The sequence below is a fragment of the Phodopus roborovskii genome, unplaced genomic scaffold (assembly GCF_943737965.1).
Source record: "Phodopus roborovskii unplaced genomic scaffold, PHOROB, whole genome shotgun sequence".
NCBI lineage: Eukaryota > Metazoa > Chordata > Mammalia > Rodentia > Cricetidae > Phodopus > Phodopus roborovskii.
Window position 1 is genome coordinate 408,930 of NW_026126597.1, and position 25,018 is coordinate 433,947.

The 25,018-nt window shown below is 46.1% G+C and overlaps 2 protein-coding genes across 3 annotated transcripts; one reads left to right on the forward strand and one right to left on the reverse strand.

Annotated features, from left to right (window-relative positions):
• Window positions 1-395: 395 nt before the first annotated feature.
• Bap1 (BRCA1 associated protein 1) lies at window positions 396-8,854 on the reverse strand. Its single transcript, XM_051204780.1, has 17 exons — window positions 8,678-8,854; window positions 8,544-8,573; window positions 8,352-8,406; window positions 7,276-7,408; window positions 6,770-6,889; window positions 6,247-6,308; window positions 6,032-6,174; window positions 5,687-5,765; window positions 5,151-5,274; window positions 4,716-4,863; window positions 4,102-4,283; window positions 3,703-3,833; window positions 2,765-3,243; window positions 2,489-2,649; window positions 1,996-2,088; window positions 1,822-1,894; window positions 396-1,677 (listed from the first exon to the last, which is right to left on the reverse strand). Exons 1-17 carry the CDS (start codon window positions 8,712-8,714, stop codon window positions 1,544-1,546), a joined length of 2,184 nt encoding a protein of 727 aa, XP_051060737.1. The 5' UTR covers window positions 8,715-8,854; the 3' UTR covers window positions 396-1,543.
• Window positions 8,855-9,019: 165 nt separating this feature from the next.
• Window positions 9,020-23,492, forward strand: Phf7 (PHD finger protein 7). 2 transcript variants are annotated; one of them, XM_051204766.1, is made up of 12 exons: window positions 9,021-9,189; window positions 9,482-9,669; window positions 10,750-10,859; window positions 11,500-11,552; window positions 12,320-12,411; window positions 19,634-19,735; window positions 20,121-20,245; window positions 20,699-20,858; window positions 21,340-21,446; window positions 21,858-21,974; window positions 22,627-22,748; window positions 22,935-23,492. In XM_051204766.1, exons 3-12 carry the CDS (start codon window positions 10,819-10,821, stop codon window positions 23,159-23,161), a joined length of 1,146 nt encoding a protein of 381 aa, XP_051060723.1. In that variant the 5' UTR covers window positions 9,021-9,189; window positions 9,482-9,669; window positions 10,750-10,818; the 3' UTR covers window positions 23,162-23,492. The 2 variants fall into 2 exon arrangements, with proteins under 2 accessions (XP_051060724.1, XP_051060723.1); XM_051204767.1 differs by lacking the exon at window positions 9,482-9,669 and having other exon boundaries at window positions 9,020-9,189.
• Window positions 23,493-25,018: the final 1,526 nt, after the last annotated feature.

The following is a 25,018-nucleotide window of genomic DNA, read 5'->3' on the forward strand; positions in this document are numbered from 1 at the left end:
CAGTCTCCATAGAGAATAGTCAGTAAGGAGGAGGGGCAGAGACAGCTCTGGTCCGCTGTACCTACATAAATGCAGTAAGGGATGAGATGCAACCTCAGGTCCCAGCGCCCCTCCAAGAATTCACCAGGAAGATCTATCTATGGGCAGCCTTGCCTTGATCCAGAGCTCCAGAACCTTTCCAGGTTCAAAGCCATCAGATCTAGTGAAAGCCAAGCATTCTCACCTCAGTATATCTTGTCCACAGCCCATCTGAAACATTCCCCTGAATGTTAGGTCCTGAATCCCATTCCAGGCCTACCATCACAACCAATCTAGTCTAGTAGTCTAGTCTAGTAAGTCGGTCTCTCATTCCACCACAGCCCAGCCTACAGTCCTCGAGATAGCAAGCAGAAGACCATTTATTAGCACACTTTTATTCACTCACTGACCCAGTATTTACAGAACTAGAGGGGTAAAAATGCTGCACCATCTCCCCCACAGTTACTATGTACAGATAAGGGCCTGCTTGGATCACCTAAATCTAGCAGAGGGTACAGGGCTGTTTGGAGCTGGAGCTTGAAGCAGTACTGTGCGTACTACCCCTTGTCATCAAGCCCCATGGGTACACAGGACTGTGTCCCCTACCCTGAATACCTTGCAAGAGACCAAGGGAGCTGGTACAGTAGGAAGAACTGAGTGGTGCCAGCTTCACTCAAGCAACCCTGTCTCTGATATCCCTAAGTGGAGGGAGACATGGAATACTGCAGGGCTGGGTAGAGGCTCCTCTGAGCCACAGAAACAGAGACTAGGAGCCCAAGGTAGGCCCATATCCAGGGCCACAACACTGAAGGCAAAGAGCCCCAGAGCCTTGCTTCGACAGCATTAGCAAGTCTGGATGAATAGGACAGTCTGCATGCCACCAGGACAATTCAACACTTCTCTCCACTATAGCTGTTGGACCCCGGTAGGCTGTGTGCATCCTACTAGGACACCCCATGCCCACTCCAGCCCAGCCGCCAGGTCCCTGAGTTTGGCGCTCCCCCAAGAGGAATGAAGAGTAGGCCAAGCTTCTTCACAACAAGGACAGGCTAGTAGCTGGGGCTAGAGCACCAGGGCCAATGCCTTCTCAATTTCCCAACTGGGACCCTGGTGCCATCCCCAGCAGGATGGCAGCCGCTGGGAGAGAAAGCAGAGTCAGAAAGCTGGCCATGATAATACAGTGGCAAGAAGGGCAGGAGCCCCCCCCCCAAAAAAAATAGACATCTCCAATAAGTAAAATGTGTATCGTGCTGCCCGGGCAACAAAGCCAGGTCCTGCTGCTTCATGATGGTTGTAGAGGCCACAGCACCCTCCAATTCCAACAGCTGCTTCCTGAGCATTATGGGGCTGACTGCCCCTGCCAGGCCCCAGAGCATTATAAAGCAGGACACACAGCTTACTCCCACTCCCAGGGCCTGAGCTCTAGCTGAACTACTGAGTAATACTGGGGAAAAAAGTGGGACAGGAGGGGCCTTGGTGAGGGCCCTTGTGGCAAGAGAGGCTGCAGAGTCAGGGCCAGAGGTCCTCACTGGCGTTTGGCCTTATAGGGGCGAGAGCGTTTCCGTCGGTCAGGCTTCCGCTGCTTGTGAAGCCGACCAATGCTGACCCCTTGGCGGCGTCGCACTGAGATGTTCTGTTCCACTAAGTTGGCGAGCATACCTGTGTAAAACACAAACTCCTTAGGTTCCCTGGGCTTTAGTCTCATCAGCCTCAGAAGAATTCTTGGGGATGTGTGTGAAGGGAGTTTGAGGACATGACCTTCTGTGGGATAGGACAACTAAGACATTGTAGGAGTCCCCTCACCTTCCTGAGCCAGCATAGATATGAAGGTACAGATAAACTCATCATAGTTATGGGTCCTTCGCTGGTCATCAATCTAGGGAAAAAGGCACATGGCATGAGGGCAGCAGATCTCATCTTCTCAGAACAAGTCTCTGGGAGAGGACAGGAGCAGGTGGGCAATAGAGGACCACCCACCTTGAACTTCTTCCTTTTCTCCACCTCCTCTTTGAGACAAGCCTCATAGTTTGCAATCTCAGCTTCTACACACTTCAGTAGTGCCAGCAGCTCCTGCCAGAACCCAACACTGAACCTTAGCAGTCTGACTGCCACCAAAGCTTCATTACCAAAAAGCCACTAGAAGCAAGGGTGAACAGCCATAGTCCATGGGACTACTGAGGCCACCTAACCCAGAAAGGCTATCAGAGACCTGGCTCTAGCCACCAACTTTCACACCACAATTCCAAAACCAGCTGGATGTGGTGGCTCACGCCTTTAATCCCAACAGGTGGATCTCTGTGAGTTCAAGGCCAGCCTTATCTACAAAGCGAGTTCCAGGACAGCAAGAACTCCTACATAGAGAAACCCTGTCTCAGGAAAAACTTAAAAAAAAAAAAAAAAAAAAGAACCCAATACCCAGGGAGTAGGGCCCTGGGTCTCTCCCTCTGCTAAGAAAAGAAAGCTGACTCACCTTAGGTGAGTACTTCTCTCCACTCAAGGGCTCACTGGGCCTACTCAGCCCAGACTTCTCTCTGCTATCTGTGGCTTCCACCACCTCCTTCTCCTCTAGGCTGCTGGACCCCTGGTTGCCTTGGCTTGATCTGGTAGAAGGTGAGGAACCCTTCCCACCCTCTGGGAGAAGACATAAAAAGATGCATCAGAGTACATGACATTTTGTAGTCACCTGGTCACCTCCCTCCTTCTCCTCGGGTGCACTGAGAGGTCAGTGAGGCAGCCCAAGGCCCACCTGTGAGTGCCAGGGGACTCAGTACACCATCTTCAGCAAGGTGCAACAGGCCTGTGCTAATGACAGGACCCAGGTCACGGACAGCACGGTTGTAGCGTATGCAGTCAACACGCAGAAGGCTGTCATCTTCTCCAAAAAGCACTTTGGAGATGTGAGAGGTGACAGGGCTGGAGGGCCGTGTTGGGTTGGCTGAGCGGATGGGCGAGCGCAAGGGTGAGTTGAAAGCACTGCCAATCTCAGAAGCTGTGTCCGTGCTCTCATTGCTAGGGGTGGGCGAAGGCTGCGAGTGTGTGGGCACAGCCACAGCTGGACTCCCAGCCCCACTGCTAGTCTTGATGGACAGAGGGATTGAAAGGTCTTTCTGGGACTCCTGAAGCTTCTCAGTTAAGACACTGATGGTGTTGGGCTGCAGGACTGACAGTTGCCCATCTGAAGAATTGCCCAACGATCCTGGCTTCCCTGTCCCCTTCCGCTTGTATCTGTGAGGTCCAATAAGAGGAAAAAAGTGGGAATGGGCTAGGTACCACACCTCACAGTGTCCAGAATGGCTCAAATATATCCTCTTCTCCCCAAGCCAGTCTGGAAGCTCCTTACACTGGTCCAAGAATATGACCCAGCAATGGCCCGGTGAGTGGCTCCTCAAAGGACCTCTATTCTAGCTATCTCACTCCTGACCTTCCGATGCCATCCCACTTAATACATCATTTCTCCAGCCTCTTCACCTACCCCAGTTCTTAAGATCCAGCTGAAAGATCACCTTAGCAAGAAATGTCTTGATACATGGAAAGATGCTTACCTCCCCCTAAACCTACCACAAGTTCTTGAAGACGTGGGGCGAGCCCCTCAGGTCAGCCTCCCCCAAGGCCTTCTCAGATATAGATAAAAGAGTACTCAGAACAGGACCTGAGGCAGCCAAAGCTTTCCGAGTTGGGACTGACCTGATGGCAGAGCTGGTGTTCTGCACATCATCCTCATCATCCTCATAGTCATCCTCATCATCAGAGTACTGCTGGGGTGGTCGGACTGTAACTCGGCTGCGGCCCACACCTGCTGCCAGGTCTTCTTCCTCCTAGGACAGACAACAACAGGAATGAGGAAGGCTGCTCACCTATACTGGGCATAGATGGCATTGCAGCTAGGGAGAGGGTTACTTGGCTCTCAGCTGTGCAACGTGCTTCTAAAAGACACAGAATGCCCTGCCACATACTTTTGTGTTACCAGGAGAGACCACCTCATATGGTCTAGTCGTCAAGACCTAAGCAGAGTCAAAGGATAATACTGGGGACCCCACACTGTGGCCTCTCATATGAAATCTTGCCAAGGTGCTTCCATCTTACCTGCATAGGGGATTTGGCATAATTGTGATTGTCTAGAAAGGCTGGCAGTCGTTGGACAATAGGGGTAGGATTTGTGGGAACCCCATTGAGGCTCCCTGGAGGCTTTACAACCAGCTTAGATTTGCTGGGAGGACTGTGGGTCGGAGCTTGTGGACATGAACCAGCCACCTCCTCTGCACCATCTGAGACAAACAGAGTACAGATAGGACATTCGGTTGGATCCTTAAGAACAGCCTACAGTCTCCCCAGTCCTCTGACAGTTGTTTCCCCAGTGAAGACAACTAACAAGATAGGCCAGTAAGCTCTAAGTTATCGTTCCACAATGAGATGGAGAAAACAACAAGGCAACAAGAAAGGCAACCTATAGAGAAAATAACAGTGGGGGGGGGGGAACGGGACAATACAGAGGGGCAGGGTCTAAGGTCACAACAGTCCCTTACAGGTGTTCTTTAGGAAAAGCTCTACTCTCCCTCGGTGTTTTGAGGGAAAAGCTCTAGGTGCTGGGATTTCAGACCTCCTACTGAATCCCTTGCATCACTGCCCAAGAACCTTCTGGAAGTGCTTGGGCCCTCCCATGTCAAGCTAGATGGCTGAGGCCCAAGTCCCTCAAGTACCTGTGTGAGTGCACTCAGAGGCCGCTGGGGCCCTGCTTGCCTCCAGTCCGAGGGGAGACTTGCTGCTTGCTGGCTTGGTCTCCTCAGGCAGTTGTGACTCTTGAGATTTGTGGGTCTGAATCAGCTCTGGCTGTGTTACTCTAATCAGCTTAAAACAGAACTCAAAGCTTAGCAGAAAAGGGGTAGAGCAGGACTCCATGTTAGACAACTGAGGGCCTTGACCTACTCTTTCATTTATTTACTGGAAAATAAAAAGGTCAGCTTCTCTTTAGAAGCTTCCCACCCTGTTTTGCCACCCATACAAAGGATGCAAAGAAATAAGTAGTCAGTTAAACCTGTACCTACAAGACACTGATTTTTGGAATTAGAGAAATGCTACAGTGTGGGAGAGACAAGGATCAGTGGGTTGGTATGGCCAGACAGAGGCCCACTTACCTGCTGCAGGGCCTCCAGAATGGTCTGTCGGTTCACCTTCAATACATGGAGCCTGGCCTCATACTTGATCCTACGGTCAGGTACCACAGCCATCAGGTTAAAGCGGATGTCATGGTACGGTTCCCTGCAGTCACAGTGACAGCCATCAGAGCAGTTCCCACCCCCGCCCTGCTGTCAGACTGAGGAAGGTATCTTGTAGCTGTAGGTATAGGCCCCGCTCCAGCCACATACCCAGAAACCTGAGCTATACCTTTCCATAAACTATGTGAGGGGCCTGTCAGGAAGTAAAGCAGCACACCTGTGACATCCAGGCCTCTCTGCCACCCAAAGGCTTTGCCCTCCTTTAGCCCAGCCCAGAGCAAGCCACAGGTAGCACAAGCAGGAAGGCAAGAAGTTGGAAGCCCAAGACCCAAGCCTGATTTTGCCAGATATACAATGTGCCTTACAATTTACAGAGCATCTGGTTTATCTCTTTCCTTCCCAAAGGGGACACACAGTTCCAGAAGGATACAACAGGGCCAACTGAGGGTCCTTACCCTGCAGTAGCAAGGCCAATTCGTTCCATGATCACCCGTCTGGCTTTATCCGTCCATTCCTCATCCTCTCCCCAGGGCCCTAAGGGAGAACAAGATGAGGAATCAGCAAGTGGGAAACCCTGAGATGGAGTGACCAGGGATAAGAAGGAAAATAGATTAGTGTGGCTGAAACAGGTACAAGCTGGTCACATAACTCGGTGCAAGATGAAATCATGGCCAGAGTTAGATGTCTTTGGTACCCACCCATTTCGTGCTACTGAGTCTCAAGAACCTGAGGGCCTGGAGACCCAGATAACCAGGTGGAAGCATGACAAATCCAGCAGATCCCTTCCTCAGGATGCCTACCATGATCAATAGGGTAGACTTTCAACCCGTCCAACTCAAAGAGCCGCCCTGTGATAGGCACATAGCTGACAAAGTGGAATGCCTCCATGGTCCGCACTGCACTGAGGCCATTCTGCTTCTCAGGAAGGTGACGTGGTTCTGGCCTGGAAAAGGACAAAGTCAGAGACATCCTCCACTACCCCTACCCTATATCAGCAAGCACAGCTCTCACCTACCTGGCATGGCTATTATGTGCCTTGGCCAGCTCAGGAGCATTGCCAATTGCATATCCTTTGCTCTAAAAAAAAAAATAAAAAAAAATAAAAAAAATAAGAGCAGACTCTTAGGTGAGCTTCTGGGTAAGGGCAGAATTCCAGAGAGCAGGCTCAGAGGCATTCCAGAAATTTCATCAGTACAGGTAACTTTCCTAAAGGGCTAGTTGTGGCAGATGAGAGCATAGGACCTCCCAAACAAATGGGCCATACTGGCTTTGCACAGTAATTGGCTATAGGGGAGCAACACAGCCTGCTACAAAACGTCACAGGAGAAAAGGTTCTGACATAGGTGACTTACTCCTTCTCTACAGCAAAGCCTAAAACCAACCACCTCCACATTACTTATGAGTCAAACAGATGTTAATTATCGTTTGAAAGAGAAATGACCAAACTACCAAATATCATGTGGTGGCATTACCAATGGCTCTGAGGGTCAGATGTGCCCAGCCAGCTGTGAGCCATGAGTTAAGGCACTACAGCATACCTCTGGACTGAAACCTTTGGTGAAATCCTTCATTCGACTCAGGGTGGGCCCCAGATCCACATTGTTGCAGTTCAGAAGCACGCTCAGCAAGGCATGAGTGGCGCAAGAGTTGGGAATCAGCTGTAAATCAAAATTAGACCTGTTGCACACCCTTTGCCTCAAGCTTCCCCAAGCCCACACTGACTGATGAGACTGAAGAAAAGATGCCAACAACCCTCATCAGTCTCCTTTTGTCTTGCTCAGTCTTTACTCATGAAACACAGACCAACTAAGTACCACATATCAAGGGACATGGAGGATATCCTAAGATATCCTCTACTCTAAAGGCATCCCTTTAATGAAAAAGAGCTAGGTTTGTTCTGCCATGGGTTTCTGTGACAACCACTCTTGTCACTAGCCTATTTCTTCCTCCTGCTTTCCTCACTGTCACTTTCCATGCAAAACCAGTGATGACCAGAACAAAAAATAGCACCCTGCCCTTCCAACAAGCTCAGAACTCAGCAAACCTGGTGGGCAAAGAACATGTTATTCACAATATCATCATCAATCACGGATGTATCATCCACCAACGTAGAAACCTTGCGGCGGGACCTGCGTTCTTCAATCCATTTGAACAGGAAGATAAATCCATATACAGGCCTAGAGAAGGAAGAGGCAGATGACAGTCAGCATCCCCTTCTTTCTCTCCCTTTTCCTTTGCACTGAGTGCTACAGCTCTCAGACCCTCACTCTTACCAATACTGTATCCCACATGGCTCCTCAGAGCCTCACACCCATAAGTGTGAGCTTGATGCTCTGAAACCCCACTCAGTGTCATAATGAAGTCTAGGCAAGAGGAGGAGGAGATCTGGAACTGGTGGCCCATGATGGAGCAAGGTGGAAACACAACAAGGCACAAAAACTGTGATGAGGAGTGAATACCAGCTCTCACTTGTGGACCTCAGCCTCAAGCCCTAAAACTAGGGAAACTCATGAACTCCTGAATCAGCCCCTTCATTTCTAGAAAATGAAAGCACACTCCTTGGATTATTACTGTTAGTTAGCAGGTTCCTCTGTTCAACAGATCACCAAAACTAGAACCTGAAAAGGGTCTTGTCACACCAACCAATCAATACAGGACAACTTGTTTAGTTTTGTTGAGACACGGTCTCACTATGTAGCTTAGGCTGGCCTCAAACTCAAGAGCTCTGCCTGCCTCTGCCTTCCAAGCCCCAGGATTAAAGGGATGAACCACCAGTCCTGGTCAGGACAAATTCTGTGTGGTGGTTAAAAGCACAGCACACATGGTTATATAATTAATGGATTGTTCACGTACAAACCAGAAAAGGCAGCGGAACTGTACTCCAAGAGTGGCTAGGATTAAAAGATGTGCTGCTACTTCCTAAGGGGAAGTGCTGAGGGAAGACTGGGAAGAAAATTTAAAAAGGAAAAAAAAAAAAAAAGTCCAAGGAGGGCACCCACAAAGAGAAGCTTTCTTATGTGACATTTTATACAACTTTGTTTTCTAACTCTGCCTCCCCTGAAGGGGTACTATTCCCTTGCCCTTTCCCAGCCCTCCAGAGGTAAGGGCCCAGTCACTCACCCCTGGCATTTACTCTGAAGATCATAGATCTCCTCCACTTGCACCCCTTTGACACCTGTGATCAGGAAAGGAGATGTAGGCAGGGCAGCCCCAGGCTCTGCAGCGGGAACTCAGGGAGCAGACACAGACACACACACAGACACACAGACACACACACGCCCCCCCAACAGCCGGGTCAGGGGCGGCTCTTACCGAAATCTTCCACCAGGAGGGTGAAGAGGCCTGGGTGGGAAGACAAGAGGAGGAGGGATTGTGAGGCAGGCGCGTCCAGGGCCCATCCGGCCTCCCCAGCTCCCGGCCCCCGGCCCGCCGGGGCCCCTCCGTACCCGGGTCACTCTCCAGCTCCAGCCAGCCCTTATTCATCTTCCCGCGGGGCGGCCCCTCAGCGCCATGTCCGGGCCCTGCCAACCCCGCGCCGCTCCCACCGGGAGCGCCCACCGCCCTCGGGGCTTCCTAGCCCTGCACAGACAACGGGCCGCGTCGCGTCGCGTCGCGTTACAAGCCCGCGCCGGGAGCGCGACGTCACCAGCACGCGACGGCTCGAGCCCGGAGCCTGCCTGCCGCCCAAAGAGCATGCGAGCGTGCGCACGCGCCAGGAGCGGGGGGCGGGAGCGGGGCGGGCGCGGGGGCGGGGACGGGGGCGGGGGCGGGGCGGGCGCGCGGCCGTTAGCGGCCCTCGTCCCGACAACCGCATAGTCCGCGTGACCCAGTCCCCGTTAGCGCGCTCGCCCCCTTAGTCGGCGCAGTCACCGCGCGGGGCGGCCGCCCCTCAAGTAGCTACCACGGCTTGTGTCAACGAACAAAGCTCCGGGACAGCGGCGCCCTCGGCGACAGCTGGGTGGGCAGTGGGAGCGGCGACTCAGTGGTTCCCGGGAGGAGCGAGAGGCGGAAGCAAACCGCAGCCTGGCCCCGCACCAGCTGCCCAGCAGGCGTGACCTGAGCCTAGCCTGGCAGACGCGGAATGCTCCTTGAGCCCCCCCTGTGGCTGTTACCTTCGGGGGACGGTTGTGGCCACACCGACACGTATTTCCCAAATAAATGGTTTATTCTTGCGGCGGCGGCGGCGGGGCCGGACACGTCCCTATATTTTTAATTTTCTCAGCAAGCATTCACCCAACGCTTTTATACAGGAAAACAACTTGGTGCGCGTTTTGAGCGAGCATCCGCCGGTTTAGGAAGTCAACGGACTGAGCAGCTTGCTTTTGCCACATCTTCCTCAACTGTTTTGAAGATTGTCCCACCTTAAAACCACCATTGTACACAGACTCCTACTCAAGTAACATCGTGCTCCAGCGATGCAAAGGACTGAAGTCTCAAGGTTTATAACTATTCTAACGCGGTTGGGTTTAGCGCTAACTAAACTGGTTAAAGTAGATCTCATAGGGGAAACTGCAAGTTTAGAGCCACAGCATCTCACTCCAGCCTGTCCATGTTTAGTAAGAAAACAAACCAATTCTGCAACTACATCTCCTGTGTTGGGAAAACATGGCCTGAAATTTCCATGGCTTGTAACAGCATTTATGCAGACTAGTTAGCCGTTCATGAAGACATTCATAATCCCCAGGCTTGATCTAAGGCTCTGGGTACTGAAGTGTAGTATGTCTCTGGAGTGACCTAATTCACTGAGCTTTCTTAAGAAATGTTGCCCCCTTTGCTTACTAGACATAGCCCTTCATGGGGTGACCCCTGCCCTGCCGCTGCCGTCGACCCGGGCCCCCCATCACCTCAATTCACTTCTGAAGATTTTGTAATGGCCAGTGAAACCTGGGTAGCTTTGTAATCTGCTTACACTGGTAGCAGGAGTGGCATTTTACTTAGTTTACATCAAGACAAAGATGGGACAGGCCAAACCTCAGTGGCCATCTGAGCCTGGTTAAAAGGATAAGAGCTAAGGGGGTGATCTTCATTGCTATTTCTCCCTCAACTAGACGAGTTACGGCTTTTAAGCTGCCAAATTTCTCAGTAGCTAGAAAAGAACTACCTTATCTAATTGGGTTGAAATGGCACCCACACATAAGGTGCATTTTTCTTGAGTGTTGTCCCATACACTCAATAAAAATCATTTAACTAAGTCAGTAAATGGTTCCAACATCTTAGACTGCAGTGTTATGACATTCTAACATGGGAGTTTGTTAGCTTCAAGTCTCACCTTGGATCACTGATTCTGACCTTGACCAAGACGTTATCTTTCTGTACCTCAGTCTCAACTTGAAAATAAGGGTGATAATTATGCCTAAGTGTGTGGTAAGTGCCTACAACGGTTCTTGGCACAATTTATTATTGACCATTACTGGCATTAATATTGGAGATACCCCTTTTTTGAGTACACTTTGATCTTGTAGAACTTGATAACCAAATGTAAGATTAAATTGCTAATCTACCTTGTTTATGTTTATAGCTGGAAAAGCCTGTGTTGTCTTCATAACAGTACGAAAGAATTCTAGATAGGAAGGAAAGAAGGAAGCGAATGAAGACTATAAAAGAAAAGAAGGAACATCCAAGATTGAGGTAGAGTAGGTGCCCTGAAAGAGCTGGGGAAAATTACAGTGGCCATTGATACATGCTACATTTCCTGCTCCCTTTGGCATATTCTCAGGGGTTAGGGTTAGACACCAACACTCCCCACCACCCCAGAGTAGACTTCCTTGTCTTCCCAGAGCTGTCTCCATTAGCAAAGTGACAGCTGTGGAACTTCACCGCTTAAATCTCTATCACGCCTATGCTGCCTGATAACTGCAAGACCTAAGACAAATCATTTACGTTTCAATTTACTCATCTCAAAAATATGCCTTATAATAGTACTCCCTTTGTAGGATGTTCTGCAGACCTGTTGAACTAATTCATGATAAAGTACCAAAAATAGTGCCTAGCACTGGGAAACAATCAACTTTGGTGCCATTTAGTGTACTTTGGGTAATTGGCAGAAGAAAATGAAAGGAGGATTACTGTTTAATTCATTCAACCCAGGCAGCATAGGCACTGAGATGATACTATCCTCAAATAATTTAGTATGTTTTATACTTTAAAATTGAAGTATGAAAAGCCTTTAGAGAATTTGGTCCTTAATCAGATTATGAGTGACATTTTAAGGGAAATTCAGAAGGCTTGTCAGTAGTATCCTCACATTTTTTTTTTTTCTCTTACATAGAAAAACTGCCAGGACTAAGAAGGTAGCCCAGAAGAAGCTATCTTCAGGTCCCGGTAAGAGAGATGAGGTGGCATTCAGTTGCTGCTTCCAGCCATTAGCAAGAAGGTCACTCCAATGGGACAGTAAACTTGCTTTCATTGTCAACCTCTCCTTCTTTCCCAGATTCTCTCAAGATTAAGATCCTAAAGAATTCAGTGTCTGTAGTTTTAAAGTTACATATCTGATGTTCAAGAAAGAATTTAGTTAAAGCCAGTTGAGAACAAAACAGTATAACATGATAGTCAAAGCCTACTTTGCCAGTGTGACCAAAATTATATCAAGGCTGGGTACCCAACAAGAGTTAACCTTTATCCTTGCCAGAATTACCCTGCTCCTGGTAAAGATTATTCCTGACCACAATGCTTTAATTTTTTTGTTTTTTGTTTTGTTTTTTTTTTGTTTGTTTGTTTTTACATTAAGGTGATACAAAAGTGACATGTATCAGTAGAAGCCATCCTTGATTTGGGGGCTTGGGTCTTTTCCCTAGCTGATAATATCTTTGCAGTGCTGCCCAGTGGCAGCAGGCACAACTCCTAGTAAGCCACACAACCAACTTTCTGTAGTTATAACGTGCTACAAGCTGTGGTGTTTGATAGGTTACATGTAGTAAATGCACCTCCAACTTAGGATGTTTTCATTTATGGAAACTTTATCTAGATAAAACCCCTTGGTAAGTAAAGGGGCTTCTAGACTCTTTGCTATTTTTAGATGGTTAACCTACTTTTCTATTCTTAATGATCAACTTGAGTCAAGCCTTCATTCGTAATGTTCACTCTTTCAGTTTGCCTGCTATGCCTTCAAGAACCTGGTGATCCTGAAAAACTAGGAGAATTTCTTCAGAAAGACAGTCTCTGTGTGCACTATTTCTGTCTTGTGAGTATAAGGTCCTCCTTGCTCTCTGTGTCTTACAGCTTTCTTCTAGACAGACACTTCTGCATCTAGCCTCGGGTTTATAGCTGTTTGTTTTTCCTTACAATTTTTAATCTTTGAAAATCTATTTTTTAAATAGTAAATGACATGATCTAAAATCCTGACAGTATAAAGCATAAAAGCCCTCTTCCCTAAATCATATTCCTTCTTTCTCCCTGCCTCCCAGAAACAAATATTCACTTGGATTGTTTTTCCACTTAATTTCCCCCAATCTGATATTTTAATAAATATAATCTAAATACCATAAAATGAACCAACGTATGTGTACAGTTAGATGAGTTTTTTAAAGATTGATTTATTTTTATTTTATGTATGTCTGTGCACCACATATGTGCAGTGCCCTTAAAGGCCAGAAGAGGGCATCAGATCCCCTAGGAGTGAAGTTCTAGGCAATTGTGTCCAGTCCAACAGCCGACAATGCTCTTAACTGCTGAGCCATATCTCCAGCCCTTGATTTTGATAAATTGTATATCCCCATGTAATCAACATCCACACCGAAATAAACTCTTCAGTCATCTCAGAAAATTCACCTCATGTCCTGTTTTAGTCAGTATCACCAGAAATAGTCACTGGAAACACCAGTAGATTAATTTTGCTTATTGTTTTACTTTATTTTGTTTATATTCTTTCTGTTAGGTCCCAACCCCCAAACTGACAGTCTGAGTCCTGCTCAGACTGGACTCTGACCAGGAAAACAAGGATTGTTACTTGAAATCCAAATTCCTCAGAACCTTGTAAACCTTGTAAAGTAGGTTTCTGTCAAGAAAAGCCTTTACTTCCCTTATCTGCAGCACCCCCACACCTGCCACCTGCCTCCAGAAAGTTCCCTATTAACTGGAGCAAGCCTCCAACAGCTCAAAGTCCCATACCAGTTCCCAGGCTGCTCCAGCTAACTCACCTTGTTCTTGACAAAACACACCCCTTATGAATGGCTATCTTCTGTCTGTCTGTCACATGCAAGGGCCATGCAGCAGTTTCATATTTCCAATAATCCTTCCTTTTCGCCCATGGAGAGGTCTAATTCCAGTGGTTTCACTGCACACCCTCGCTTACATCTAGTGCAGAAACACTAAAGGGGCCTCTTGTGAAAAAAAAAAAAAAAAAAAAAAAAAAAAACTTGATTTGGCCCTCCTGGGTGCTTTTTCTGACTCCTGCCACCTACCATATTTGACTACAAAGTTTTTAGAGTCTGCCTCTCCAGCCATTCCTCTCCACCTATTTTGTTAACTGACCTTCCAGGTCAGTGTCCTCTCCCAGCTGCCTGCTGTGTCTCTGGCTTGCTAGAGCCCAGTACAAAAGACATACTGGTGTACCAGGCAAGCCTCCCTACACTCTCCTGTCTATCAGTGTGGACAAGGGACACCTGTCCATTGATCCTGGGCATCTCTCTGACAAGTCTTGGGTCTCCTGGGGATTGTGTCTGTCCTAAGGCATTGGCCCTTCCCTCCCTGTATCTCCATTCTTATGCTATTGGAATCCTCCCTCTGGCCAAACTGCCCCTCCTTCTGCCCCTGTAAATTCTTTACTGCCACACTTGTAAGGATGTCTCTCTTTCTACTTGGTCTTTCTCCCTGTCTTTAATTTGCCTGTCAGAGCCTAAAATAACCATGGACTTTTATTAGACTGCTCAGCTCCTCTCCTGCTTCCTCTGACCTCCTTCCTTCCTCAGACTCTGATTCCACTAACCCTGGCTCACATCTGCTGCTGAAATGTCTCCAATGGTGCTTGAGCATGTTAAAGTCATCTTGCCAACAGTTGGTAGACATTTGATTTGTTTTACTTTGGTGGACTTTTGTGAATAAACCTTCCGAGAACGTTCATGTGAAAGTCTTTTGTGACATGTGCTCTTCCTTCCCTTGGGCAGATGTTTAGGAGTGGGATTACTTATAACATGTGTGAAGTTGCCAAGTCATCTTTCCAAAGTTGTTGTACCAGTTTACATACCCATTAGCAATTTATGAGAGTTGAAGCTGACAATTTTTTTTTAACCAAAACTTGGTATGTCAGTCTTTTTCACTTCAGCCTGCCCACTGGATGCTACTGGTGACAATTTGTACTTCTTTGAGGAATAAAGATGTTGACCTTTTTGTGTGCTTATTCACATATTTTCTTTTGAATCTATTTGAATGTTTTTGTTCATTAAAAGAAACTTGATTATAAACTGGGCATGGTGGTACACACATTTAATCCCAGAACTTGGCTGGCAGAGGCAGACTGATCTCTGTGAGTTCAAGGCCAGCCTGGTCTACAGAGTGAGTTCCAGGACAGCTACCCAGAGAAACCCTGTCTCAAAAGAAGAAGGAAGAGGAGGAGAAACTGCAGTCTTTTGTGTTACTGGATTGTAAGATTTACTTATATATTCTGAATACAAATCCTTTATCTAATAGTGTCTTTTGATGTTGTATTTATCAGTTATCCTTTTATGGTTAGCATGGTCTGTGTGTCCTAAGTGTTACTTAAATACCACAAAGTACCTAGATGTCTTTATCAAAATCAATTGGCCATATATGTGTTTGTGAATCTGGATAATCTATTCATACTATTTACCTATATGCGTCTGTTCATATACTAGCACTCCACTGTCTTAATTCTTGGGGTTTTATAGTGTCTTAAAATTAAATATGGTAAATTTTACAGTCTTTTGGGTATCAATTCCTTTCATTTTTTGTTTTTGTTTTTTCAAGATGGGGTTTCTCTGTGTAGCTCTGTGTGTCCTGAACTCTCTCTGTAGACTAGGTTGGCCTCAAACTCAGAGATCCACCTCCTGAATACCAGCATTAAAGGCATGCCTCATCACCACCTGGCTCAAATCCTTTCTGTAGTTGGATTTAGTTTTTTTTTTTTTTTTGTTTTGTTTTGTTGGTTTTATTCTTTTGGGACCTGCCAGCCACCCAGCTCCCAAATTAATACACACTTATTCTTATGAATACCCAGCCTTGGCTTTTTTTTTTTTTTTTTTTTTTTTTTTTTGGCCAGCTTTTCTACCTTAAATTACCCTGTTTCTCTTTAACTACATTTTGTCTCTGTGCTTTTTACCTTTCTTATTCTATATATCTTTTTTTTACTTCTTACTCAGTGGCTGGCTGTGGGGCTGTGGGGGTGTGTGGCTGTGGGGCTGTGGGGCTGTGGGGCTGGCTGTGGGGCTGTGGGGCTGTGGGGCTGTGGGGCTGTGGGGCTGTGGGGCTGGCTGTGGGGCTCTGGGGCTGTGGGGCTGTGGGGCTGTGGGGCTGTGGGGCTGTGGGGCTGTGGGGCTGTGGGGCTGTGGGGCTGTGGGGCTGTGGGGCTGTGGGGCTGTGGGGCTGTGGGGCTGTGGGGCTGTGGGGCTGTGGGGCTGTGGGGCTGGCCCCCGGTGTCCTCCTCTTCGCTCTTAAGCCTAGATGTCTCCTATTTATTCTCTCTGCCTGCCAGCCTCACCTGTTTCTCCTGCCTCGATGTTGACCATTCGATTCTTTATTAGATCAGGCAGGTGTGTTAGACAAGCAAAGCAACACAGCTTTACAGAGTCAAACAGATGCAACACATTTTTGCATCATTAAACAAATACTCCACAGCATAGATGAATGTAACACATCTTAAACTAATATTCCACAATGCCTTTCTCTTATTTTTTTCTATAATGTTCTGCAGTCCTATTGAAAGGGTAGAATTCTGCATCTTTTGTTAAATGTTTTTTCTAAATATTTTGTTGCTGAACTATAGAAATGTAATTATTTTGTATATTGATCTTATATTCTATAATTTTGTTAAATTCACTTATCAATTCAACAAAAAAAATTTGTTTGTTTGGGATTCTCTGGTTCTCTGTATCTATAGTCAGTATCATATGTAAGACAGTTCTGCTTCTTTTCCAAATTTTGTCTCATGTAGCCCAGAACAGCCTTAAACTCATCTTGTAGCTTGAGTATGATCTTGAATTTCCTTTTTTCTTTTGTGTTATGGGGACGGAGTATACATATATACAGATTCATGTATGTGTGTGCATACATGTGTGTTGTACACATGTGTGAATGTGGAGATGAGATTGACATCTACTGTGCTCTATTTCTGTCCATCTTGTTTTTCACACAGAATACTGGAGCACTCTGGTCTGGCAAGAATAGCTAACTATCAAGCTCCAGGGATCCTTCTGTCTCTGCCTTATCAGTGATAGGATTACAAGCACATGTGACCAGCCCCAGCATTTTACATCCCTGATGAGGATCTGAACTTAGGTCTTTATGCTTGTGCAGCAAGGCTTTCCTGACTAAATCATCTCTCTTCCAACTCCCCTGCCTCTAACTCTCAAGTGTTGAGATTGCAGGCATTTGCCACATGCTTAGTTTGTTTGTTTGGAAAATCACTTTATATGTATGTGTGTTTGCCTGCAAGACATGCCTGGTGCCTGAAGAAGTCAGAAGAGTGGGTTGGATCCCTAGAACTGGAGTTATAAAAGGTTGTGAGCCACTATGTAGACACTGGGAACTGAGCCTTTGTGTTCTGCAGAAGCAACATATGATTTTAACAGCTGAACCTTCTCTCCAGCTCCCATGCCCAGTTTTTAATGTAGTGGTAAGGATTGAACTTGCTAGGCAACTACTGACTGAGCTGCATCTCCAGCCCCCAGTTTTGTCTTTTATTTCTTCTTGCCTTTTGTAACTGGCTAGAGCCTTCAACCTAATGTTCAGTAGACATAGTATAAATAGTCCCAGCATTAGGGGACAGCATCTAGTTTTTCATCATTATAAATACATTAGCTTTAAACTTTTTTTCATAGATGTGTTTGTCAGATTGAAATTCTCTTATTCCTAGTTTACTAAGGTTATCACAAGTGTGTATTGAGTTTTGAGAATGTTTTTGGCATCCACTGACGTGATCTTGATTTTTCTCTTTTTATGGTTTGTTATACCAACTGAATTATCTGATGTTAAACTAATCTTGCATTCTTCATACAGGCCCTTCTTGTTCATGCTGTATTATTCTTTGAATATGGGGCTGAATTCAACTTACTAACCATATATATATATATATATATATATATATATATATATATATATATCCTCCTGAGAAAAATTGACCTGTGATTTTTTTTTCCTTTCTTGTAAATCCTCCTAGGTGTTAGGGCTTAGTTAACTCTGATGCATATACATTTTAACATAAAATTAAACATATATAATGTTTTGTAGGATTTTCCTTCCATTACAGGTATTTTGGAGCTCTCTCCATATTCAACATATAAACCTAGTTTTTAAATAGCTCATTGGTGTTTCATAGTATGAATGTTCCCAAAATATTACAGTCCTGTCAAAGAGCTAGGCATGACAGTGCACACTTATAATCCCAGCACTTGGGAGGCAGAGGCAGATGACCATGGGTTCAGAGTCATCCTGAGTTATATATGACTCCAAAAATAAGTAGTTATCAAAAAATTTAAGATAGCAGGCCACAGAGATGGCTTGGCATTAAAGAGTGCTAGATAGTCTACCAGAGGACTTGCTTTAATTCCCAGCACCCACATGGCAGCTCACAACTGTAACTCCAGTTCCAGGGAACCTGACAGACACACATTCACGCAAAACACCAATGCATGTGAAAAAAATCATTAAAAACAAAAGAAAGTTTGGTATGGTGTGGCATGTCTTTGGTCAGAGCACTTGGGAGGCAGAAGCAAGCAGATCTACATGAGTTCCAGGCCAGCCTGGTCTACATAGCAAGTTCCAGGATGACTAGGGCTTCACAGAGAAACTCTGTCTCAAAAAAAATTCTTTTAAATGACATTTAAATTATTTCTGTTCTTTATTGTTTTGTTGTTGTTTATAGAAATAGCACATGTTTGGCCAAGTGAGTAGTATGTCTTTAATCCCAGCACTCGGGAGGCACAGGCAGGCAGGTCTCTGAGTTCAAGGCCAGCCTGGTCTTCAGAGTGAGTTCTAGGACAGCCAGGACTGTTAAACAGAGAAATTCTGTCTTGAAAAACAAAACAACAAAAATAGCACATGCTCTTCATTTAAAAAAAAGACTAATATTTAAAATATATAATTAAAACAAAATCCCTCTTTATGATGAAGCCTTGAGATAACGATAAAATGTGTGAGATGTTTTAAGCATCATTAGGAACCCACAGATATAATCCCATTCATCTAACATAGAACCATCTCTCTGTAATGTTAAAGTAGGATTACCTAATAGACTTGGAAGACTGAAGAAGAATTTCACAAGTTCAAGACCAGCCTAAATAGCTAGAGAAATGGTTCAATGCTTAAGAGTATTCACTGCTCTTCCAGAGGGCCAGGGTTTGGTTCCTAGAATCTTCATGTCTTGTCACAGACATCTGTAACTCCAGTTCTAATCTCAGGGACAGCACACACACATACATGAAGACAAACATTCATATGCATTGAAGAAATCTTAAAAAAAATAAGTTAAATACATAACCTAAGCTCCCACTAAACATGTTATAACCACTGCAAGAATGCAATATCCTAATACTTTTAAAATATTCTTATTTTTGGACACTTTTAAAGAAACAGACCTTTAAAGTTTGCTTTTAAAAGTGCAACTCCTAACCTTTTCCTATTAATACAGAATGACCATTAAAGAGGAGACTTTAAAATCCCATTTACCTTCCTGTAATACTCTGAGGAAAAAAAAATATTCTAAAATGTCCTGTACTAAAGGGGAATATAGCAGAAGGAGTAAGAGTGTGAGTTCTGCAGGCCCATGTGTGAATGCCAGCTCTGTAATTCCTTGCCATGTGACTACAGCCATGTCACTTGCCACATTATGTTCAGTGGCCTCCTCTGTAAAATAAAAGCACAATAGCTTCTGTGTTATGTTTTTTATAAGCACAAAGTGAAATCAATCTAGAGAGAACATGTCCCCAGTGTTCATATAATGGCAGCAGCAGTCCTTAACATGTAAGGGACAGAACAGCACTGCATAAAGGCACTGGTTCTGAAGCTCAGTGGCCTTTGGCAAGTCATGTTTCTCCTTATCAGGTTGTCCAAAGAGTTAATAATTAGAAAGTGCTGGAGTACCCAATACATACCATTATATCAGAGTTCATTAAATAAATTGTCGTATATTCACAAATGTGTTCCACCAAGCTCCATGTCTTAGTTCTCTTCTTTGGTCATCATCACCCCACTGACAATCTTATATTGACAGCCTGGTTCTGCTGCTCCCCTAGATCCTATCTAGCAAGCTGCCTCAGAAGGGCCAACCCAACAGAGGTCTCCATGGATTCATGCCTGAAGACATCAAAAAGGAGGCAGCCCGGGCTTCTAAGAAGGTTAGAAGTTCTTGAAATGGGGACCTTGGGGTAGGCCTCTTCTCATACATATTTCAGAATCTGTATGTCTGTCTGTCTGTCCCTAGGAGTCAAACCAGGGCTGAGATATGATAAGCAAGCACTCTATCACTGAGCTACCCCCTAGCCCCAGCCCTTCTTTTATGTCCCATCTCTTTTGGAATGTTTCCTAAGAAAGGAAGCAGCATCTTGAGAAACAAGAAAATTCAGTGATTCTTGAAGTTCAGCTCTAGGGTAGGTACCCTGGACCGCTGAAAGGGGACAGACAGATGCTGCTTCCCAGAATTTCCAGTCTGTAGAAAGAAGAACCACAACCTCTGTTTGTCTTTCTCGGGTCACAAAACATTTTCTGGAATCTCATTTGCAGATCTGCTTTGTGTGCAAGAAAAAAGGAGCTGCTATCAAATGCCAGAATGATCAGTGTGTCAAAAACTTCCATCTGCCTTGTGGCCAAGAAAGGGGTTGCCTTTCACAATTTTTTGGAGAGTACAAGTGAGTGAGGAAGGAAACAGGTGGATGCCTTTTGTAGCCTGTTGTTGAGGCACGACTGAGATCAGAACCCAGTTCTCACAAGATGGTGTTGATTCTCCAACAAATCTGTCCCTCCACTTAATAATGGGAAACAGTGCCTTGACTTGGAAGTTTCACAGGGGTTTCTTCTTGCTTCCTGTCCCCTCCTTAAATTACAAACAGCTGGGGTTCTTAGACAGCTGCTCGTAACTAAATAGGGCTTTGAGTAATGTGAAAATATGGAGACAGCCCTCGGAGCTCTGCTCACTGGGTAAGTAGCCATGAGAAGTCATAAAGCAGTTCTCTGCCTGCTTTTCGGAGGAGTATCAATGTTCCCTGGGCAACTAGCAAATCGCTGATTGCCCTTCCTAGGTCAGGCAGCTGGGAATCTGCATCAGTGACAAGCCAGAAACCAAGTCTGTTTACCCACCACAGATCATTTTGTGGAAAACATCGCCCGACACAGGACATCCAACAGGGGAGTCTGGGGGAGGAAAGCTGTGTTTTGTGTTGCGAAGACTTATCCCAAACAAATGTTGAGAATATCCGAAGCCCATGTTGTAGTCAAGCTATCTACCATCGAAAGTGTATCCAGGTGGGCTTTCTCTGCTCTGGGGGACCTTGATGATTGCCCTGGCCCTGTGCTTGGAACCAAGGCAACCTGGGAATGCTCAGGCATGTCTAACTTCCAAACAGCAATCTGCAGGCCTGTATACAGGAACTGCTCCCAGGTCAGTGAGGGAATAATCAGCCCAGTCTGGTTAGCCTTGGCCTAGGGCCTCATTTATCATAAAGACCAGGCAAAATTATCAGAACTGCCAAAAACAAATGGGTATTTCCAAGAATGAGTCAAGGAGCGCAAAATCAACCTCACTGCTGAGTCAGCACTGCCAGGCCCCGTAGACAGAAAGACAACTGAGGCACTCCTGGGAATTCTTCAAAAGCATTCTGGTCACAGGCTTGACACCTGGTGGCAGCCTTTATCCTAGTACACCCAAACTTCTTTTCCTGAACTCCCCTGAGGTGAGGGTGGGAAGGGGGCCTGATTGTTTCACTAATGCGTTCTTCTGTTACAGAAATATGCCCACACATCAGCAAAGCATTTCTTCAAGTGCCCCCAGTGCAACAATCGAGAAGAGTTTCCACAAGAGATGCTGAGGATGGGGATTCACATTCCAGACAGGTAGTGGGAAGTCTGTACAGCAGGACCTGAGCCAGGGAGTGGGTTGTGTGGACCTCTAGATGGGTGAGTGTGTGGATAGCTCAGATTGGCAGCAGCTGAGGCGCTGGTATACAGCGAAGAGAGGAGACTGCTTCTCAGTCACCGAGGAAAGCCGAGAGGGTGGGCAGAAGGCATAGTCCTGAAAAGGCACTTTAAAACAAAACAGAAATGTCTGGGGATGGGGATTGAACTCCAGGGTGGAGCTAAGGAGCCCACACTCCACTCCCTTTGCTTTGGTCCCCTCCGCACAGCCGCACAGCGGACCTGCTTGCCCGCCTTTGAACTCTTGCTGTGCTTAGCTTGGAGTCCTCCCAGTAGACAAAGGTTCACCAGCAGGTGATGTCTCCTTTACAACGTCTTTTCCCCCTGCAGAGATGCTGCCTGGGAACTGGAGCCAGGGGCTTTCTCAGAGCTGTATCAGCGCTATCAGCATTGTGATGCTCCCATCTGTCTGTACGAGCACGGCAGAGACAGCTTTGAGGATGAAGGGTAGGAAGAAGCTCCTGGGCAGTGCCATCTTGGGTCTTGGCACTGTTATTAAAGCAGGAAGTCTGCTCTTTTCCACACTCCTCTGGATGAACCCAGTTGCCAAGTCCCGTGTGTTTTACCAGCCCTTGCCTTATTCATGCACAAATGGTTAGGTCTCCCCTGCAGGGTCTGCTGTTTGAGCCCAATGGAGAGATACCCAGGGTCAGTTCCTTCCAAATTCATCCTGCTGGGGGAAGAACCCACCTATCATCTCTTAGAATCAACACTCAGCATCCCAGAGCCATGGAATATAGTAAATGTGTATAGTAAAATTAAATTAATTTAAAATGACCTTGGTTTTGGAGAGATGGCTTAGTGGTTAAGAGTGCCAACTGCCCTTCCAAAAGACCCAGGCTCTATTCTCACCATCCACATAGCAGCTCCCAACTGTCTGCAACTCCAGTCCTAGGGGATCTGACACCTTCTTTAGCCTCCACAGGCATTGTATGCACATGGTAGGTACATATACATGCAGGCAGGCAAAACATCAATACACATAAAAATAAAATGCCTAGGAAGTTCTCCTCATGGCTGAGGCTAGATGGCAGGTAACATTCAGAAGTGACAGTTGGTATCCTGATTGACCCTACATTTCTCCATGGCCCTTCTGTAGGCGGTGGCGCCTCATTCTGTGTGCCACGTGCGGATCCCATGGAACCCACCGAGACTGCTCCTCTCTTAGACCCAACAGTAAGAAATGGGAGTGTGATGAGTGTTCGCCTGCTTCAAGCACAGGTGAGACTGGAAGGACGGTGTAGTGTAAGGACTGGGGTGGGCTGGAGACTTGTCATGCCTGGGAATGGAGAAAGCGTGTCCCAGAGAGGAGCTTTGGAAGGAAGGTAGCTAGTGAGGGGCTTAAGGGTCCGTACACAGGAGAAACAAAGGCTGACTTTGACTTCCCTTCTCTTGCTCTCATCACAGATTACATATCTGAAGACTCAAGTGACATCCCCTGCTGTAGCAGTACCTTCCATCCCCAGGAGCATTTCTTTGGGGCCACCAACCTGGAAGAGAATCCAGGCTCTTCCTGGACTGAGTGGCTCCAAACGTCCTTATTAGAAAAGCCTGAGTCCTCTGGTGGCAGAAGAAGCCACTCCTGGAGATCCAAAGGAATCAGAATCACTAAAAACTGCAAAAAGTCCAAGTAACAGCTTCAAAGTAGTGGCTGCCCAGGACAGTGGAGTACAAAACAGCACTGGCACATTGGTTTGGAGAGGTGGCACTTTGCAACCACGAGACAAAAGGGGCCAGCGGTGAGATTACTAGCCAAGTGGAGAGGTCTCAGGAGGCTGAGAGTAGAACTGAACGAGTCTACATGCCAACAGCTGAGCATAAGGGCACCTCTGCTCTTTATCCTCAATTCTTTTCCTCTTCTACCAAGACTCTCCCACCACAGATGGTTTTCACATGCCTCTTCTTGCTTCTCTTGTTTGTTATTTGCAAATAAAGTTGTCTCTCCAGTGGCAGCTCCTTATGAAATTGCTCTGGAATCTCTCTAGTACGCTAAGGAATCTGGAGGATAGAGTGAAGGAATAAGAGAACCCAGCCTTCTGATCCCCAAAACGAGTCACTAAACTATTGAACATGGGACATAGAGGCTTCTTTGGGAAGGGATCAGCTTGCAGGGTAACTGGGATGCCATGGGCGTAAAGTGTCAATTTGTGCAAATAAGTGGGTACATTCTGGACAATGAGCCAGCTTAGCAGTCCACTTTGGTCTGAGAACAGGCCCTTGTGGCAAGGCTGGGGTCCCTGGACTCAACATAATAGGATTGCCATGATTATGTGGGGTAGGAGGGTTTCGCTCACTCTAGCCACTGTAGTCTCAGTTCTGTAGCTAGAGTGAGCCACTCAAAGCCCCACTGCCTGGTGGCTGGAGAGTTTCTAACTTGTGTAACTATGAACTTGCATACCACAACATCCACATTAGGCAAGGCAACTAGGATAGGGATCTGGCAGAGGGCCTGGGGAGAAACTGAATAGAGCCTATCTTACATTTGTATGTTTTTACTGATTTCATGGGGCTTGGGTTAGTGGGAGAAACTCAGAGCATTGCCACATACTGAATTCCCAAGGATTCAGTGAGTCATTGTCACCAGCAGTGGAAGACAGTGTTCTCATTTCACATATTGCTAATCCTGCAGACTTAGATCCAAGATGTGAGTGCCTTCAGATTTGACCTGATTCACTTGAAAGCATAAGCATTGTTGCCGCTATCAAAATATACAGGAAAGGAATATGTTCTTTTTAATATGCAAAGGTATGTATTTTTCAATCTGTAATGCATTAATTTAAAACTCTGTAGTGCCTAGGAGTGCAGCTCAGTGGTAGTACACATGTTTACCATGTGCAAGGTCCTAGCATGGCTCACCCCCAGCACTTACATACTTATGGAAGTCATTAGACTATTAAGTCCTAAAAGGATAATAATGAAAACCATTCTTAACTCACCCCTCTCTGTTTCTAGTTCTTTTTCCTAAAGGCAACTACTGCCATTTTTAAGCAGTTTCTTGATTTAGTAATATTAAACATTATTGACTTCTTATGTTACAATGGGGTTAGCACCTTAGGAAATTCCCATTTCCAATCTCCCATGATAATTTATATTATCATGACTACAATAATGTGATTTACTATTATTGATCCAGACAATACATCATGTTTTAACTTTTCTTTCCCTAAATTAGTAGCTGCCCTTTTTTTGTTTGTTTGTTTTCTTTTGGGTTTGGGGGTGGGAGTGGAGAGGCATTGTTTTTGTTTTGAGACAGTATCTAGCACTTGCTATATAGGTAGAACAGGGTAGCCTTGAACACACAGACAACTGCATATCTCCGTCTCTAGAATGCTGCCGTTAAAGTTGTGTACCATCACTGCCTCTTTTATTGCTAACTCTAGACAGTGTATCATTGTCAAATGTACCTCTCTTCTGGGAGGCCTGCCTTCTACAGCCTAACCTAAGCTGGCTGCTCCTGGGCCTTCTGAGCAACTACTATCCTAGGGCTTCCT